Source organism: Peromyscus maniculatus, chromosome 6, assembly GCF_049852395.1.
Source record: "Peromyscus maniculatus bairdii isolate BWxNUB_F1_BW_parent chromosome 6, HU_Pman_BW_mat_3.1, whole genome shotgun sequence".
NCBI classification, from domain to species: domain Eukaryota; kingdom Metazoa; phylum Chordata; class Mammalia; order Rodentia; family Cricetidae; genus Peromyscus; species Peromyscus maniculatus.
In genome coordinates, this window is record NC_134857.1 from 115306006 (window position 1) to 115324579 (window position 18574).

Sequence of the window (18574 nt, forward strand, 5' to 3'; positions counted from 1 at the left end):
AGACATGAATTTAAGAGGGTGGAGGCAGACATGGGATTGATTGGAGGAAGGAAGAGGAAGCAGGAAAATGATGTAATTATATTTTAATTTAAAAAAATTAAAAAATTAAAAGAAGAAGTGAAGCTAGGAAGAATTATGTTTTGTTTTCTATGATACAGTGACTAATTCTATTCAGGCATAAAAGAAAAGAAAAGAGAGCACCGTACTTTTCTGAAGTGAGCTTTCTGACCCCACCAAAAGGTAACTTTCCAGTCTAGAGAAGACTGGATTCTTGTTTGATGTTGTTATATGGATACACTTGGCTAAGTTAGGTCATAGTCCCAGCAATCACATTCAAAACACTTCTTGATCTGGTCTGGTTAGTTTGATGTTTTAGTTTTCCTTAGAGTTGTAGTTTATAAAATGCCATAATTTATTTTTCTTTCAACTAACTCCCATAACGAAGATTTGAGATGCACAGAATAGCTAAGGCAGTTCCACTGAAAGGCTGCAAAACTCTTCACATAGTGTGAGAGTTTAGGTTGAACAATTCTTAGTTCTTTGCTTTTTTCTCCGTACTGTGCAGCAGACCTTTTGTAGGAACGGTCTCTGATACATTCCCTAGAGAAAAGCTCTTTTATTTATTTATTTATTTATTTTGTTTTTTCGAGACAGGGTTTCTCTGTGTAGCTTTGTGCCTCTCCTGGAGCTCACTTGGTAGCCCAGGTTGGCCTCGAACTCACGGAGATCCGCCTGCCTCTGCCTCCCGAGTGCTGGGATTAAAGGCGTGCGACACCACCGCCCGGCTGAGCTCTTTTAAACGGGGCTCTGTTGCTCCACCACCAGCTGTAGATGAACATTTAGTAGCAGTAAGAGTAAACGCCACCATTTCAGAAACTATTTCACAATGAGGATGTGAGATGTGTATGACTGTGCGAAGACTGGATGTGGCACTAGTCAAGAAGATTCTTTTGCAGATTCAAGCGCCTAATAGTATTTAAAAGGGAAGTTTTGATTTCTAAGTCCTTAATTTAAATGAAGATGAAAATACTTGTGAATAAATCAGTGATATCATGGTGTGTGTGTCGGGGCAGGGGCAAAGAGCAAGTAATGCCTATCAGTTATTAATTTTAGTTCTTCATGTTTATACTTTAATGTGAATAGGGATACTGTGATTTGGAGATGTGTAGGGAAAGAGGGAGGAAGGACAAGGGAACAGGAAACAAGAAGAGTCTATGGGTGCCAGGTACTAGGATTTGATAAACCAAAGAAAAGAACTCCTGTTCACAGTCTCTGGGGACCTAAAACAACAGTTCTACTTTAATGGAATAAGAATGCCATTTATTCCAAGGCTTGCCAGTGCTGTGGCCAGAGAGCAGAGATCCGGTGTTCAGTTAGGTCACCATGATGCTCATGGAGGTGCAGGAGAGACTCCCCAGAACATACAGTGATTTCACTTTCCCAGGCCAGAGGAACTTTATGGACTTATCCAGGGGCTCAGCCTGAAGGGGTCTGGAGCCATTGTTTTGATTCTCATCACATTCCACACCATGTGCAGGATAAAGTTCAGACACAGTGGGAGGAGATGACTTTGAACTCACGGAGATCCAGATGGATCTCTGCCTCCCGAGTGCTAGAATTAAAGGTGTGTGCTACCACTGCCTGACCTCTATGTCTAATCTAGTGGCTGGCTCTGTCTTCTGATCCTCAGGCAAGCTTTATTTGATGCACAATATATCACCACAGTTGTGGGCTTCCCAACGGACAGAGAGAGAAGCCTGGACAAGGGCCTGTTCAGTAGCTGGAAGTACTGTTTCTGAAGTTACATCTCAAAGGGTTGCTAAGGAACCTTTTTTTTTTTTTTGTAAATGAGATCATAGAGTTGTTCCTGATATGAATCAGATATGATTACAGCCTGTGAGGTAAGACCATAGCTCACAAGTAGGACAGGGGAAGGCCAGATGTTTTTACTGCAAACAAAAGTTTATTTTCATGTTGGTGAGATTCCCAGGAAATATCTGGGGAAGGAATAAGGCCATACTTAAAGGTCACAGGCACTCAGGCCTTCAACATTATTCACTGCAATTTTATCTGGAAATACCTCTATAAGAAGGGAATGTTGTCTCTGTTTGAACAACCTTCAAGTCAGTACTGTCAGCTGTGCCATAATTCTGGATTCTCAGCTGGCTTCAACCAGATTTCTTTCCCTTTAATTTTCCCTGCCTGTCTAGTCTGGCTCATAGACATCTGCTGAATGCTAGTGAACACAGAAACTAGGAAGTAGGCAGTGTGGCCTGTGAGGAAGGTGGTATATGCATGTATAAAAGGGAAGTTAGAGTGTATGAAAATGTTCTGAGGGAAAATGAAGGTAAACTGTCACTGGCATGGCAGCCCACAAGTCAGCACACAGGAGGCTGAGGCAGGAGGACTGTGAATTTGAGGCCAGCCTGGCCTACACAGCAAAACTCTGTCTCAGCATGTACACACACACACACACACACACACACACACACACACACACACTCACACTCACACACACACACTCACATACACTCACACTTAAGGGGAGGACATACTTTTGTGTCCTAAAAATTATGAGTCCAAAATGGGAAGGAAGAGTTTAGAGGAGAACCAAGAATCAGGACAAGTTCTGGAAGCTGGAGAGAATTGTGAATGGGCTTGGAAAGCAGTGGGCAAAGAATGCTAGGACATTTTTGTCCATATAGGACAATCCCCGAATCTAATTGTGGGCAGAGCCTAAATTTTAATTAAAAAATGAGTATTGGTAATACTGATATAGACAGAATTAGGAGTAGTTATGGGACAATGACCAATTTTTTATTGCAGAAGCTACTATGAATGTTGAAGTCTTCTGGAAAGAATCAATTATGGAAAGAAAGGGGATGCTTGTAGCAAGACACTATACCTTGGGTCTGTGTTCCCCGGTTAAATATGCTGGCTAGACTTAGGAAACTGCTAACACATTCATGTAGTCTCCAGTGTAAAGTCGATGGTAATACTTACAAAAGACTTATTGGAGTCTTGTTTCTGAATATGTCTATGAATTAAGAAGAATAATTTGTCTGTGCTCACAAAAATTAGTGCAAGTCACATCTGAACTTCTGTGTTCACTCTTACTGCTAAAAGTATTTGTGATATGGGATAGGGTCTCGTTGTTCAGAAGGAATATGAAGAGATAACCGCATTACTGTCCACAGATAACTCTGTTTGTAGTGTCATGAACCATTTATTTTCCTCAGCTGGAATCCGGTGTAACATTAAAGAAACATGGTAAATCAAATAATTAGCAATGAATGAGAGTTGGGATCAATCTTTCTTAGAAATGTCATTAGTCATGCCATACAAGGTTAGAGCCAAAAAGTGCAGTTGGCCAGAAGACAAAAAATAGAATTTAAAGATAGTTATTTCAAATACAAATCTAAGCAAGCAAATCCTTTGTAAAGTACAGATGGCTGTAGTTACAACGGGCAGATACATTGTTAGTTTGAAGAGTTGGAAAGCACACATGTGAAGGAGTGTCTGGCTGGTGAAGATGCCTGCTTCCTTCTTCCTCTGTTATTGTTTTTTTCTTTAGGCTACACTGTGCTTTGCATTATTTTAACTCTGAGGCACCACATTCCTGTATGTGTTGCATGTAAGTGTTAACATCAGATGCTCAGGACCCAGAAAGAGGAAAATTGAGAACAGAATAAATACTAACGCAATCCAGAGACTTCTTCCTTAATGACCTTAATGACAGCTATTTCTTTGTCCCAAAGATCCTTCTCTTTTACCCATCCTCATCTTTATCAGATCTTAAGGATGGGCCTTCCCAGTTCCCTGGGACACTAAACATTTGACTTCTGTGTACACCCAGTGTGGTGCTTGGTCAACAGGAAGAATTGAGGAGCTGAAGTCCCCTCATGATGCCTTCCTTACTCGTGTTGAATGAAGTTGCTGCAGACTGATCTTGGCTGAGGAGGAGCATCGTGACTGTGGAGAAGTGGAATGTTGCAGGATGAGAGCCCAGTTTACCTTGATCTAGCCCAGTTCTTCAATAGTCATTTGCTTTCAAACCTCTGTATGTGACCTAACAACCTTGTGATTGTTAGGTGACACTCCCGGAGCATGTCTCAAATCTTAGCAGACCTCTAGCCTCCTCCAACCTTAAAGGTGATAACAGCAGAGAGTTTCTGAGTCCTGTAGAAACAATTTCCATTCTTTGCTGCAGCTGATGACCTGATGCTTCCACAAAGGTATTTGGTGAATATCCTGATTTATGATCTCTTGTTACATGAATATAAAAGTTCATGTACCCTTTTCTAGAGAAAAACAACAACAACAACAAATACAAAAAACAGGTCATCCAGGATAACTTGAATCTGTTTTCTTGGCCACTGTCAATCATTAGCTCATAACAAACTCTTTTCTTTCCTTAAGTAGAGTTATTCTAATTTGACATTTCATTCCATAAAGTTGTCTATGTCTGAGCATAGACAATGATATATATTTTTTTTAATCTTAAAAACAAAAATTTAAACTACTGTGATATGATTACATTTCCAAGAAGATCAACTTCAACCAAACTTTGGGACCTGATCCTGGAGAGCTCATATGTAGAAAGCATGCCTTCCATGGAGAATTAATCTTACCCACTGTTTAACTTACCCCATTCTCCATCAAAGACTGCAGCCATTCAGGGCTCACAGGATGAAAGGAGTTGGATGCGTTTAGGCACTTTTTTTTTTTTTTTTAAATAAAATGAATCTATGTTATTTTTGTCAACTGTGATAAGAAAGCACACAAGCTACACAGCCTGAGGGTTTCCTGTTTGCTCCTCAGAGAAGTATGGCCAGGTGTAGACATACTGACTGATTCTTAACTTTTCTACCACCTTGGTAACATTTTATTTCTTTAATTATAAGAGTGAGACATAGAGGCCGACCCTTTTGTGGTACTGGGGATTGAACCCAAGGCCTTGTGCACACTAAGCAAGTGCTCTATCACTGAGCAACATCTGTCTTCATACAGCAGAGGAAATACTGTATAAACCTTTACAGAGGGGCACCTTTCGGAGAAAGGTGTAATTCTTTCTCTTCAAACCCCCATCCTCAAGCCAACTCCATAGTAGGACAACATTGTATCCAACTTGGTACATGTTCCCCTAGACCTTTAACAACATGAATGCAAGTGTGCACACTCACAAGTTCACAGAGTTCTTAATATTATCTACACAGCATATTCTCTCTTATTTTTCCATTAATTGATCCAATCCTTTTCTGTGTATATGCACATTTTGCACACACTATAGGCATATTTTAAGACAATTTGTAGATAAAACCCAGAGACTGTGGTGAGATAATGCTAAGTAAACTGGACAAGGGCTATTGGTTTATTGTAAAGAATTAAGGAAAAAGGATGAAGAATAGCTAGGGATGCTAGAGGGCAGTATAGTTTCCTCTTTCATTTATTTAATCGAATTGATTCACAATTACATCACGAAGATGTGAACTATCAGACAAACTGAAAGGTCAAATGTACTAAACCCTAAAATATCATGCCCGTAGTGTGACACTATGGATAGAAAATTCCATGTCGTGTCAATTCACTTCATGCACAAATTCAGAACATTGTATAAAAATGACCTGTGTTTTAGGTTTAAATAACAGTAAATTTTGTGTTTAAACTTGGAAATTTCAATTAATCTACCTAAATATTTCAAAATCTGAAATATATAAAATATAAAACATTTCTGATGTTAAGCATTTCAGATAAGAAATGCTCAACTGATATTTTAATCTTTGAAGCAAGGATTTTTTTTTTTTTGCCTAAATGTATTAATTCACCAAGTCACTTAACTCTTTTGAACTTGCCTTTACTTGCTGATGGAGTGATCAGAATAGACTTGATATTATCTATGGTTCTATCACTGGTTAATACAATGATTTCCTAGGAAAAAACCTTCCAGAATTTTGTTAGATACAAAGCAGTCTTTGTGCTGAGATATCCTTAGTGTTTCCTCCCTGCTTCCCACGTGAGTTTGCTAGGTCTGTTCCCCAGGTCACATTACACCCTCACTTTCGGAGATTGCCTGCACTTCTCTGTGCAGCTGGAAAGGGCCTTTTCATACCTTATCACATCTGTTTTTTCCCAGTTATCCAGTGATGAAAATAGGGCAAATATTCTGTTAATCTCTATTTCATAAATCAAGGATTAAGTTCACAGGGCTTTTGCAGAAATCTGATGCCTGCTTGTGTTGTCTCTGGCACTGATGAGTGAGTTGACATGCCTGAATGACCTGCAGTCATTACTGTATCTTATTTGAAAAATTTAGGCTTATATATTTTCACAATAAGGAACTGATTCTTGATACTAAGAAATACGTTTTTATGTAAGCAGGCTGGCCTTGGACTTCTGATGCTCCTGCCTCTGCTCCTGAGTGCTAGGTTGATGGTGTATGCCACTCCCCCTAATGTGAAGACTTAGTTTTTTTAGCTGAAGGCAAGCATAAGGAATGCTCTGCTGTATAAGCAGCGTCTTCCATCCCAGGGAAGCTGGAGGCTCCCCTGACTCCTGGATCTTACCTCTGTTCTCCAGGATCTGCAGATAAGAAAGCCCTCGCAGCTCTTGGTCTCCTGGGGCTCTAGGGGTTTTTTTGGTTCCTGCTTCTTGCAATGGCTATTCACTTCTTGTCTTTGTCAAAGTTTTATTTGTTCTTTAAGCTCAAGGGTTACCTGCCCTGTTAATTATTTGCTTATAGTTATCCATAGACATAGGTGCCTCATCTTTGTTCACAGCAACCCTTCCTTCCTTCTTTCTTTCCTTCCTTCCTTCCTTCCTTCCTTCCTTCCTTCCTTCCTTCCTTCCTTCCTTCCTTCCTTCCTTCCTTCCTTCCTTCCTTCTTTTCTGGTAGTTCTGGGGACTGAACACAAGCCATTGCTCACATAATGCTCCATTACAACCTTTATAGTCTCCACTGGAGCACACCTTTCCTTTCTTTCTACCTTGAAACTAAGCTCCCTAAAGGTAAAATTGGAAGTATCATTTTTTTTTCTTGCTAGCACTGGGAGTGGATACTGTAGTCTCAATGTATGCTGGGCAAGCCTCTCAACCATGAGCTCCATCTCAGGGGGCATCTGGTCACTCTTGTGATTTGAGATAGCGTAGATGATACACATTCTGAAAATATGTATTAAATTAGCTTCATTGAAGATTTTTTAAGTTAACATTTTAATAAAACTTTGGTCATATTTCCAATGTAATTTGTTGTGGGAATTTTCCCCTTCCTTATTAGTACTCAATGTTTTACTTTTTAAAACTGAAAACACTCATAAAATTATATATGGGCAATGAAAACCTTTCTTCTTCTTTGGAACTATGTGAAATGCTGATCCCCTGCCTCAGCACCTGGGATGATTTAATATAGATTTCTTCCATTATTTGAACATGCTCACATCTAGGATTTCAAGCACAAGAAGGTATCCCAGGTTTATCTTTTTAACTGTTGCCTTCATAGCCTGGAAATCATCCATTTCCACAAGTAGCCCTGGTTCCATATAGAGGAGAAAAGTACTTAGAAGTCAAGCTTGGTGCTCTAGCTGTGCTCACTGATATTCCAGGCCCTCTCAGTGAATAAAGCAGGAGCTAATTGCAGTGATTCCTCTATCTGCCTGTTTCAATACTAGAAACTAACAGTTAACACTGATATCTGAATTCTAGCCGCAAACTACTAGTTCAGTCTAATTCCTGCCCCGCCCCCATACTTGCAAGTACCTTCTTGGACAGTGCGTGTATCAGCAGATGACATACAACATAGCCATACTTGTTTGATTCACAGATTTGCTTATATAAGGCTCATACTTACCATTCTGATTGTCTTTCTCTCTCCCAGACCCATGGATTTTTTTTTCTCCATTATGTTTGGTCTCTGCAGGCCATGCCAGGCCACTGCTTCTTTTGGATACACCCTTCTCTTCCAGGTGGGCTCTGGCAAAGCATACTGAGAAGGATGCTTCCTGAATCATCTTTGAACTCCAACGGCCTGCCTGTGTGCATGCGTATAGCTTTGACTCATTAGGGATACATTTTCTGACTTCACCTGTCTCTTCCCCTCCTTTGCCACATTCACGACCTTGTTTAGTCTCTACTTTCCTATGAAGATCCTTCCGGCCCTCCAGGCCCTTCTCCCTTAGTCAAGCTCCACTGTGTCACTACGATCTTCTCCACGTGGATGCTATTTATTGATACTCCTTGGGGGGGGGGGAAGGGAGGCAAGTAAATGGGAGGGAAGAGGAAGCAAGTAAACGGGAAGTACTTTCCTTAAAAGCAGTAGTTCTCAACCTGTGGGTCGAGACCCTTTGGCAAACCCCTATCTCTAAAAATACTTACATTGTGATTCATAACAGTAGCAAAATGACAGTTATGAAGTAGCAATGACAATAATTTTATGGTTGGGGGTCACCACAACACGAGGAACTGGATTACAGGGTCACAGCATTAGGAAGGCTGAGAACCCACTGCTTTAGAGTCCTTAGTGTTTCCACTAGGACAGAGAGACACACAGTTCAAAAATGTAGATTTGCTCCACATTTGCTACAGTAACAAAGGATTTGGGTTGAGAAAACCTTGAAGTTTTAAGAAGAAGTGGGCCGGGATGCAGCTCAGCAGGTAGAGTGCCGCCCAGGCTGAGACTTAGGCTGGAGTCCCACCACCAACAGGAGCAAAGCGCAGGCCTGAAATCCAGCACCTGGGAGGTAGGGATGGGGAATCAGAATTTGAAGGTTGTTTCCAGCGACATACATCGTGAGCTTGAGGCCGATCTGGCCTATATGGGACCATGTCTTAAAAACAAAAACAAACAAAAACCCCTGTAAAAATTGAAATCAGCAGTCTTTTCAATTGCAGAATTAAATTCTTAATTCTAAGTGTTTTCATGTTCTACACAACTTTCAAATTAGATACTTAGAAACAAAAAGTCTGGATGGATTCTCAACTTGGCAAACTATCTTGTTTCTAGGTGAGAAAACTGAATAGAAGAATCCTGTGTTTGTCAAGTGACTTTCTACATAGTCAGAAACAGGAAGGACATATTTCAAACCCTCTGACCAATATTCATGCATATAAATCTTGTTTTTATATTTAAAACTATTTGAACTTCGAAGTACATCTCTAAAGACAGTACATATTTTGTGTATTGTACCTTATGTTTTAAACTTTTCATTACTAGTTATATTACTGATAAATGCCACATTTTGGGAACTGAACAGAATCTGAGTAGATCTATGATGATTATAATTTATTAAGGTAGAAGACTAGAAATTAGTCCTAATTATCTGTTAACTTGCAATTTTACAATTACTGTCTCTTAATCACAAACTTGCATTGTACGAATTGTACTTAAGTTTTCAAGCAGCTTATTATTTATTTTATTATTTTATAGGGTTTGATTGGCTGGCAAATATGTGCATAGACATCAGTGACTGTCAAATAAATTATACTAAAAAATCACAATGTAATGTTTGTATTATTGACAATTCATTCATTGCACTTGGCCCCTAACCCAATACCTCAGCACACCATTGTATCCACCAACTTAGTTGTGGATATGCTGGAAAGAAAAGAGCAGCTTATGGGATGGAGGCCAGCCTTTTAAAACGTCCATTCATGTGCAGATGCCACTTGTTAATCACCAAAGCAAAAAGGAGAAACACAGGACACGGTCCATTTAAAACTCCAATAAAAAGCTTAAAGAGACTTGTCAGCTGGGTCACATAAGAGCACCTGTGTGTGATCATCAACTTACTTTTGGCCCTCAGGTGAGAAATTTGCCCTTCGAGCATCAGTGCTCTTCTATAAATTAATACCAACAAATGGATAGATTTTTCTGTTCTTTTCAATTGGAAAGAATCCACCCTCAAGATCATCCAGTCCACTGCCTTTCAAGGCAGGGTTTTTTGTGTCATGTGCAGACGAGTGCTCACCTGGGATCTGTTGCTCTGAATTGCTTCCAGTCATGAAGAAATTATTCTCCACATCAATGCTGGGTGCACTTAGGCAGAAAACTTCCTCCTGGCAACTGCCCTGGTACAAATGCCCCATGCCCCCCGCTGTGAGACAGCGCATAACCCCACCTTCTTTCTCAGGACAGTCCTTCAGCTGTTCTCACCTAGGCACCCATCTTCCTGGAATTTTTCCTCCTCCTCCCCACCCCCCATACTCACTCTCCTCTCCCTGAGTGTGTGTGTGTGTGTGTGTGTGTGTGTGTGTGTGTGTGTGAGAGAGAGAGAGAGAGAGAGTGTGTGTGTGTGTGTGTGTGAGAGAGAGAGAGAGAGAAAGAGAGAGAGAGAGAGAGAGAGTGTGTGTGTGTGTGTGTGTGTGTGTGTGTGTGAGAGAGAGAGAGAGAGAGAGAGAGAGAGAGAGAGAGAGAGAGAGAGAGAGAGAGAGAGAGAGAGAGAGAGAGAGAGAGGAGGGGCGAGAGCGCCAAATTTCTTATGAGTAATAGTTTCTTTTTCCTTCCACCTCCTTGTTCTTCTGTTAGCTGTGGGTCTGTTTTTGAACTTGCTGTTCTTTGGAGGGTAAGAACACCCACCCTGAAAGGCATGAACAGCACTTTGAATTCTTTTTTAGCCATCCGACAGCCAAGCTGGTTTCACTTTATTTCTGGATCGTTTCATCCACCGGATACCACCTTTGTCCCCAAACACCACATTCACTTTACACAAACTTGTTGACCTCACACCCAAGTCAGCTTTTCTTGAACCTTCATCTGAACAAATAAACATTCCTTGTGATCTGCGGATATCCCGAGCGGCGTCAGGAAGGGCCCGCAAGGACCGTGCTGGCTCAGCTAGCCCACCAACATGCGACTGATTTAGTTTCCTCTTTCTCCTCTGATTTTAAGAAGTGAGGCAAAAAGCCAATTCCTGTTAATTTCTCAGACAATGCAAGGGGTCTAGACTCCGTTCCAGGAAGCTGATTCCTTGGAGGTAACAAAAAAGTGGGACCGGACACCAGAAGGGGGCTAGGGACCCCATCCTGGAGGCAGGCTCCAGGGAGGGAGCAGGCACCCCAGCGGCTGGGTTGGCAGACCCAGAGGTAAGCGCCTGGGCTCTGCGCCGCAGTGTGGACACACTTGGGAGCTCAGCCTAGGGGAGTGTGACACCACGTGCCACAGAGGCGGGGACAGCACTCTCCCTCCCCCTCTTATCTCTAAAGGGTGCAGGGCAGGATCCCAGAGTTTCCCCGAGATAGAGGGGCGATACTGAGAGCGAGGGAGAGAGAGAGAGAGAGAGAGAGAGAGAGAGAGAGAGAGAGAGAGAGAGAGAGAGAGAGAGAGAGAGAGAGAGAGAGAGAGAAAGAAATTTTGAACCTCAGAGACCGACATAGACCGAGAGGTGAGAGGCTGCTGTCTTCTTCCTATCAGCTTGCCAAATCCACAGCCAGTAGAGGGTCCTGCCTAGATGAGAACCTGGGGATCTTGAAGGCGAGTTTCCCTGCAGCTCCCTGGGGGGTAACAGTCCCTACCCTTCCACGTCTGCCGCGCCAAAATACAGCCTCAAGACAGGAAGAGGAGTTGGGGTTGCACAGTCAGAGAGGATTTAGTTCCCCGAAGTGTGGCGCGGTTGGGGCTTTATATCCGGGACAAGCGAGAGAGTCACCACGCTGTAAGCAAATCCTGGGGCCTCAGCAAACCCAGCTCCGGGCAGCTGGCCCCACGCCCGGCTTGGAGTTCGAGACTCTGGCCACGCTGTGCTCCGGCCCGGCAGGCTGCTGACCCTGTGGCCTTTATCTCTGTCCCCCTTTGTTCCTTTTATCTCAGGCTCCGCAGGAGGCCTGGAGGGGCCACGCTGCCTATCGCCTCCTGGCTGTGCTAGCTCTTCAATGCCCTGAAGGTCTGGAGCTGCAGAGGACGCGGGGCACCGAGTGTCTTGCTAACTGGGCCAGGCAGTGACGCGAGACCGTCGGCCCTCCCACCCCAAGGGCACTGACATCAGGGCACCCACGCGGGTCCCTGCATCCGCCGGCTCCGGTGCTGTGCGCTCCACGATGACTCCTGGCCGGGCAGTGGCCGGGCTGCTGCTGCTGGCGGCCACCGGCCTGGGACACCCTGCGGAGGGACCGGAGCTCGCCTTCAGTGAGGACGTGTTAAGAGTGTTCGGCGCCAACCAGAGTCTGTCCGCGGAGCAGCTGGGGCGCCTGCTGGAGCGGCTGGGGGCTGCACCCCACCAGGGAGGGCTGGAGCTGGGGCAGCTGCACTTCAACCAGGTAACGGGCGGCCCGTGGTCCACGGTTTCCACAGATTTCCATCCCCAGGGCAGCCTTTTCTAGGAGGGAGAAGCGCCCGAAAAAGGATTTTGTAAGTTTTTTAAGTTTGAGGTGGTAACTGATGAGTGGCACTTGATTCTCACTGTTGATCCACCAGGACTCAGGGATCAGTTGTAGGGCTCTGGCAGCCAGAATGATTAACTGAGCCATCAGAGGCTTGTTGGTCTATAGAAAAATTAATAGAAAGGTTTATGAAGTGGTTGAGGGAGGGAAGCCACCCAAAGACATGCGTTTTAGAAAAGAATGCTGCTTTTCAATCTTGCGGAAAGAGCCATTTACTTAACTTACGCAGTCAGCAGAAGGAACCTGTCACATGCGGTCCTTATCAGCTTCAGGGTGAGTGACCACTCCCACTTGAAAAGCGCTTTTGTGAATATTGCCTAAGGCTATTGCAGCTGAAATGGCACAGTGTACAGATGGGGAAACTGAGGACACCTTAAACTCGGATCACACCGTGGTTGGTGATTCAGTTGGTGGCAGGCTGGGATTGGAGTTAATCTCTAGTCATCGACATGCCATATAAAGGGTTTATTTCTAGAATTCATTCAAAATAATAAAACACGTTTCTCAGCCTTAGATTTGAGGGCAAGCTTGAACTTTAGAGGTTAATTAAAAGTCACATTTGTCACAGGGCTGGGGCTGGGGCTATGAGTTCTATTCCCCAGCACTGCAAGCCACCACGGGAGGGGGGAGTTAAATCAATGCTTCATTCTCCAGTTCCTGCTTACCTACTCAATGTTAAAGAGCAGGTGTAGCAGTACATATATCCTTTATCACTTTGGGGCAGTGGTGGGTTGGCTAGGAAAGCTTCTAATGGCTAAGATATTTGGAGAAATTCTACGTTCTACAAACTCTGCTTTTGGAAACATGGCATTTTCCAACAAGTGTGATTTTTGATTATAACTAAGGACATTTTACTCAGATAAATTCCTTGACGTTCATTAGTACACAGTTAGATTGGCTCCTCCCTCCCTCCCTCCCTCCCTCCCTCCCTCCCTCCCTCCCTCCCTCCCTCCTTCTCCCTTCTTCTTTCCTTCCTTGGGATTCGAATTAGACATATTATGTCTTGCATGCGAGTCAAGCACTCTGCTGCTGGCTATAGCCCAGCCCCGTGATTTTGTCTCTGTTAGTAATGCCTTTCACCAGTTAAAATGTGTGCAATTCAAGATGCAGCGGTTTCTGATGTCATGAACATGGTCTTTCTTTGATCTAGAAGGATTTTGTGATGCCCTTGTGCAGAGTTTTTAAATATAAACAGTCTCTAGTTCCATTTCTTGCATGTTTTTATATTTGATTCAATGTTTGAAAAATCACATGTTGCAAAGACTGAAATGTCCACACATTTTAATGACATATTTTGAAAATAAAGCAAATACCATTGTAGGTATTTTCTGGGCTACTTATTCTGTCTTCTTTTAAAGGAAAAAAAAAAAATAGCTGAGCTGACTAGTTTCTAGGTAGGTGTGGCCATTTGCTTGGAATGAAGTTTACGGATGGGGCTTGAACTGTATCTCTAGCTCACATACTGTGCTGACTTAAAGGATAGCCTTATCTGGCAGTGTCTGGAGGTGAACTTTGAAGGGGCCAAAGACCCCAAGCTACCCTTGCAAAGATAGTAGAGGGTATGCCTAAACATTTTAGGAAAATTGCTTAAATTTACTGGTAATACAATTCTCGGTTTATAAGCTGGTGGGGTGTCTGTCTCAGGAGGTAAATTATATGTTGATGGCTTTATTCTCTTTCTCAAGTTTGCATGTGCACTCTCATCACGAGCATCAAAAAGAGACGGGAAGAAGCCCATAATTAGCTTGGAAACAGAGAGAAGCCAAGAAAAACTCCCGCACTAATCAGGCTTAACAAACATCTATTTGCAGTTCTGTGAAGTCTCAATGAAAACAGCAATCACTGGTGAAATGATGGCAATGCTTATCTAGAAGAATCCATTAATTCACTGGTAATTGATAGCTAGACTTGCCAAGGCACTCAGAGGTGCCCCAGCATAAAACCATCAAATTCGAAATGAAACTTAGGACCTTAAATGTCTTCATACTCAAAAGAATAAACTTCACTTCCCTGTCCACCGCAGAGTAGAGCAATGCGAAGTCTCTTGCGAGAAATTTAATTATCTGACTTTGAAAGAGTCTGAGAATGTAGAAGCTTTCCAGGGACCAAAATTTACCTCATCTTCTACAAGGTCTGTCAACAAAATTGTACTTTTGGGTGAGAGCTCTGATAGCAGTTGAATCAGCTTCTCTTAGGTAATGGATGATTGGACGTGGCAGGTTTGTTTGATGAACTTGGAATTTTTTTTTGGGGGGCGCGTGTGCGTGTGTGTGGGGAATCACAGGTACCATTACTTTGCTGCTTTGAGAAACAGAAGCAACTTGCATTCACAGTGAAGACAGTAAAACAATTCAGTTTACTATTTTGCTTTTTAGTGGCTACTGAGGGTAAAGAGTTAGGTAGAGCAACCCAAACTGTGTGGGGAAAGAGGGCCTTGGTAGCCAAATGGCTCTGGAATGCCCCTTGACTGACATAGAGACTGATTTGTCCCAGGAAATGTTTATAATACACAAGAAAGGCCCAGAGGTCAGACTATCTAGGAATGATGGATCTCCCTTCTGTTCCCATTCTTGCCCTTCTTTCTTTTTCTTTATTTCCTCTTCTCAGGAACCTTATTGCCACATTCTCTCATGTGGACACTAGTTAAACAGCTGGACAAAAGGGAAAAGCTCGTTTTCTAGATCATCATGCTGACCTCCAGGAACACCTCCAAACATTCCTGAGGTTCTGGAGTAGATGGTAGGTGGCACTGTGACCTTTGTTCCACACTGTCCCTCTCCCTGACACGTGGGCTTCAGTTCCCCAGCTCTTTTGCCGTGTATCTTCCAGCTGTCTCCTGTATCAGATACTTCTCTCTCACGTTCCTGTTATCATCAGGTTGCTGATTCTTAGGTAGGGTGTCCTTTAGACTATTTGAATTTATAAACAATCTTCTGTTTGAATTTATGAACAATCTTCCTAAAGCAACATGGCATTCTTTCTTTGAATAACACTCCACAAACTCTTTTTCACTAATGAAATTCAAATCCTGAGACTGGCTGAGGCCCTGCTCCCCTTGTGCCAACCTTCCTCTCTAGACATGGCACCCACTGAACTGGGAATTTCTGTGTGTCTTCACTCAATATCTTTCCTGGAGCCTTCTGCCTCCAACTGGAAAGACATGCATGCTTTCTCTTGAGTTCTCCAATCAAAATAAACATCTTAGAAAAGCCTAGTTAATCTTACCCTAAAATCATGTAATCCACAATTTCTCTATTATCTGAATTCTTGCAAGATTTTTATTATGCTACTGTCAGTTACCTATACATGAGTTCAACAGACACCTCTACTGACTACTATAAATGACAGTGCTCATTTTATTTTATTTTTGCAATTTCAGAATACTTTTCTTTCTTTCTTTTTTTCCCACTTTTCTTAAGAAATTTTCTACTCACTCTACATACCACCCACAGATCCCACCTCCTCCCTCCTCCCACCCCCAGCCCTCCCTCCCAAGCCACCCCATATCCCCACATCCTCCAAATCAAGGTCTCCCATGGGGAGTCAGCAGAGCCCAGCACACTGAGCCTAGGCAGGTCCAAGCCCCTTCCCACTGCACCAAGGCTGCGCAGGGCATCACACCACAGGCACCAGATTCCCAAAAACCTGCTCATGTACCAGGGACGGATCCCGATCCCCCTGCCTGGGTCCCCCCCAAACAGGCAGTGCTCATTTTAAATACACAGCTTATTATATCACTCCTCTAAGCAATTCGATCCCTTTAAAATAAACTATAAATACATTATTATTATTGTTGTTATCTTTATTATCATTATTACTATTATTATTATTTTGAAGTGCTGGTAGTGGAACCCAGGGACACTTAGGAGCTAGGTTCATGTTCTATTGGTTGGCTATTTATAGTCCCTAGACTTCCAGTGCTTTAATGTGGCTGAAAAGCCTTTCTGTGTTGGGTCTCTGTACGTCTTTCAAGCTCTCTTTTGGTACCATATATGCTCATTTATGTTAAGGTATCTGTTTAGGCATCACATTCCGAGGAGCTCTTTTAGATCTGGCCAAGGGTTTAGGAGGAATTCCTTTCTCCTATGTGGCTCTGCATTAGTTGATGCAATTGCTACCATCTTAGGGGTCTTGATGGGGTTTGTTTTCTCTGACAGTTAAAAGAATTAAAAGTCAGAAAAAAAAATCTTGAGCACAACAGGTAGCAGCATGGAAAAGTCTCAGCCATAGCATGCAGAATCAGCCAGTAGAGAAAGACTTTGCTTAGGGTTGAGGGAACACACATACTACAGTAAGGCGCACAGGGAGAAAGGCACTCTGCCAAGTGGGGTGGGCTGGGGGTGGGCTGGGGGTGAGTGCGGGAGGGGACTTGGGAGCCCCCAATCCGGCCTTTCTTTGAGGGGGGCAGTTTAAAGTTTTTGAGGGGAGGTAGTTCAAGTTCTTTGAGGGGTAGTCCTCTCCTAATTTAGGGGTTGGTCACTTTGAACAAAGACAGGGAATCGGATAAACCCACAACGTTTTGTCATACTGATCCCCAGGCAGGGAGCCCTAAACAACCAGGCCTTTGTCTCAGGTCAGGAGTATCAGGAAGAAACTATAATTTCATCATTTTTATTACCTATTTGTGACCCGTCTGTCTATATGTCTACCTATCAGGGATCTGTCTAACTTCTAGACCTTCGCAATCATAGTATAATGTATATATAATTTTATTTGTGTTGTCATACTTTTCTGTTTACGTGACTGTGTCCCACACCAACGCTTCTCTCCAGTAATGCTTTAAACAGGTGGATGGAATGACCTGCTCATGCCTTCAGGGGCTGATATAGTACCTGGTTTATACCCTGTATGCATTAGACATTTTGTTTGGAATTCTGGAGTCTCAAACTCTTGAGGTTCCTGCCTCACCCTTTCAAGTGTTGGGATTCGAGGAGTTGCTCCACCTTGCCCAGATTTCATTAGAATTGTTTGAATTGATGAGTGAAGGTTGTTAAGATGGATAGAAATCTGGATTTTCATATTTAAAGTTCATTGCAGTGGTAGAACACCTGCACAAATGATTGTAATGCATGCTTGAATGACATGTCTGTTTAGAGAATACAAACGTAAATGAGGCAGGATCGGACCTGCGTTTCCAAAAGTTAGTGTGAGAACATGGAATGTAGGGAATGGTTGAAGGTGGGGATTGAGGAGGAGGCTGCAGTGGGTTTTACAAAATGTCACAGCCATTTCAATCTGGAGATAGCAGAAGGCGATATAAAGGCTCTCCGCCCAGAGAGTATGCAAAAGCCCCCCCCCCCAAGTATGCATCTTCTTCAACTCTATTTATTTATTTGATAAACATGCTATCACTGAACTATGTCTCTATTCTGCCACTGCAGTCTTTTGCCTGGAATGGTCATTTAATGATTGTCTTTTCCTTTTGTTCTCTCTGGTCCTATGAAGCTAGGGGTCTCTAGAAGTGGAAAGATAATTCCTTACTCATGTTAATGGATGACCAGGGTAGCAGTGTATAACAAAAACGGTGTGTTGGTCACTGCATTATTATTGTATGTATTGCTAATTGTCATCTGTTGTGTATTTTTTCCTGAGGTAAAGGCAATGACAGACATAGTGTTGGGGGGCATTCTAGGAAACATTAATTATGGATGGACATGTTCTTTTCTTCTTTGACCTTTTTGTGTGGAAGTATGATAGGAATACATCTGGTAGGAATGCCTTCCAACCTGCTGGTTCTCCTGAGACCCCAGGGGTGTGATGTAGTAAGGAGATGCCTGGTTCCTTGTTAAGTCTCCTAGATGAGGACTCCCTGCTGCTTCACTCCATCCCTCACACAGGTGACAGTGCACAACCTGTTGTGTTTGCAGGCTTTGGTAAAAAGGGGGACCTGTATGACTCATTCATCTGACTGTGATGTCAAGAGCTTCCTTTGCCTTGACACCAGGTATGAGTGGGGTCCACTTATGAAGGAGGATACTTTTCATTCTCTCCATATGTAACTCCCAAGTGTGTGTCTGTATCCACTCCCCCATGAGTCATGTGGACCCTTTTGTATAACATACATGTAATTATAGTAGGGGTTTCTAATATTTCATTATGCTCTATAACCCTTCTAACTATTTTATTCATAATATTACATCTTGTTGTCAAAACAGTTCTGTGTTAAGGGCACCATGATTTGTCTTACATATCAGAAGAATACGGCACA

The 18574-nt window shown here is 42.8% G+C and overlaps 1 protein-coding gene and 1 long non-coding RNA gene across 3 annotated transcripts in view; one reads left to right on the plus strand and one right to left on the minus strand.

Moving 5' to 3' along the window:
- Window positions 1-1791: 1791 nt before the first annotated feature.
- Window positions 1792-11036, minus strand: LOC143273996 (uncharacterized). Its single transcript, XR_013052382.1, has 3 exons — window positions 9960-11036; window positions 7844-8819; window positions 1792-4301 (listed from the first exon to the last, which is right to left on the minus strand). It is a non-coding gene; the product is annotated as an uncharacterized LOC143273996 (long non-coding RNA).
- A 119-nt stretch (window positions 11037-11155) lies between these two features.
- Slc39a8 (solute carrier family 39 member 8) overlaps window positions 11156-18574 on the plus strand; it is a 63239-nt gene continuing 55820 nt past the window's right edge. The window contains exons 1-2 of one of the 2 annotated variants that reach the window (XM_015992520.3): window positions 11156-11372; window positions 11798-12243. In XM_015992520.3, coding sequence (XP_015848006.1) covers window positions 12025-12243 — 219 coding nt within the window. In that variant the 5' untranslated portion in view covers window positions 11156-11372; window positions 11798-12024. Of the gene's footprint in view, window positions 11462-11797; window positions 12244-18574 lie in introns of both variants that reach the window. The other variant, XM_076575034.1, reaches the window with a different exon arrangement.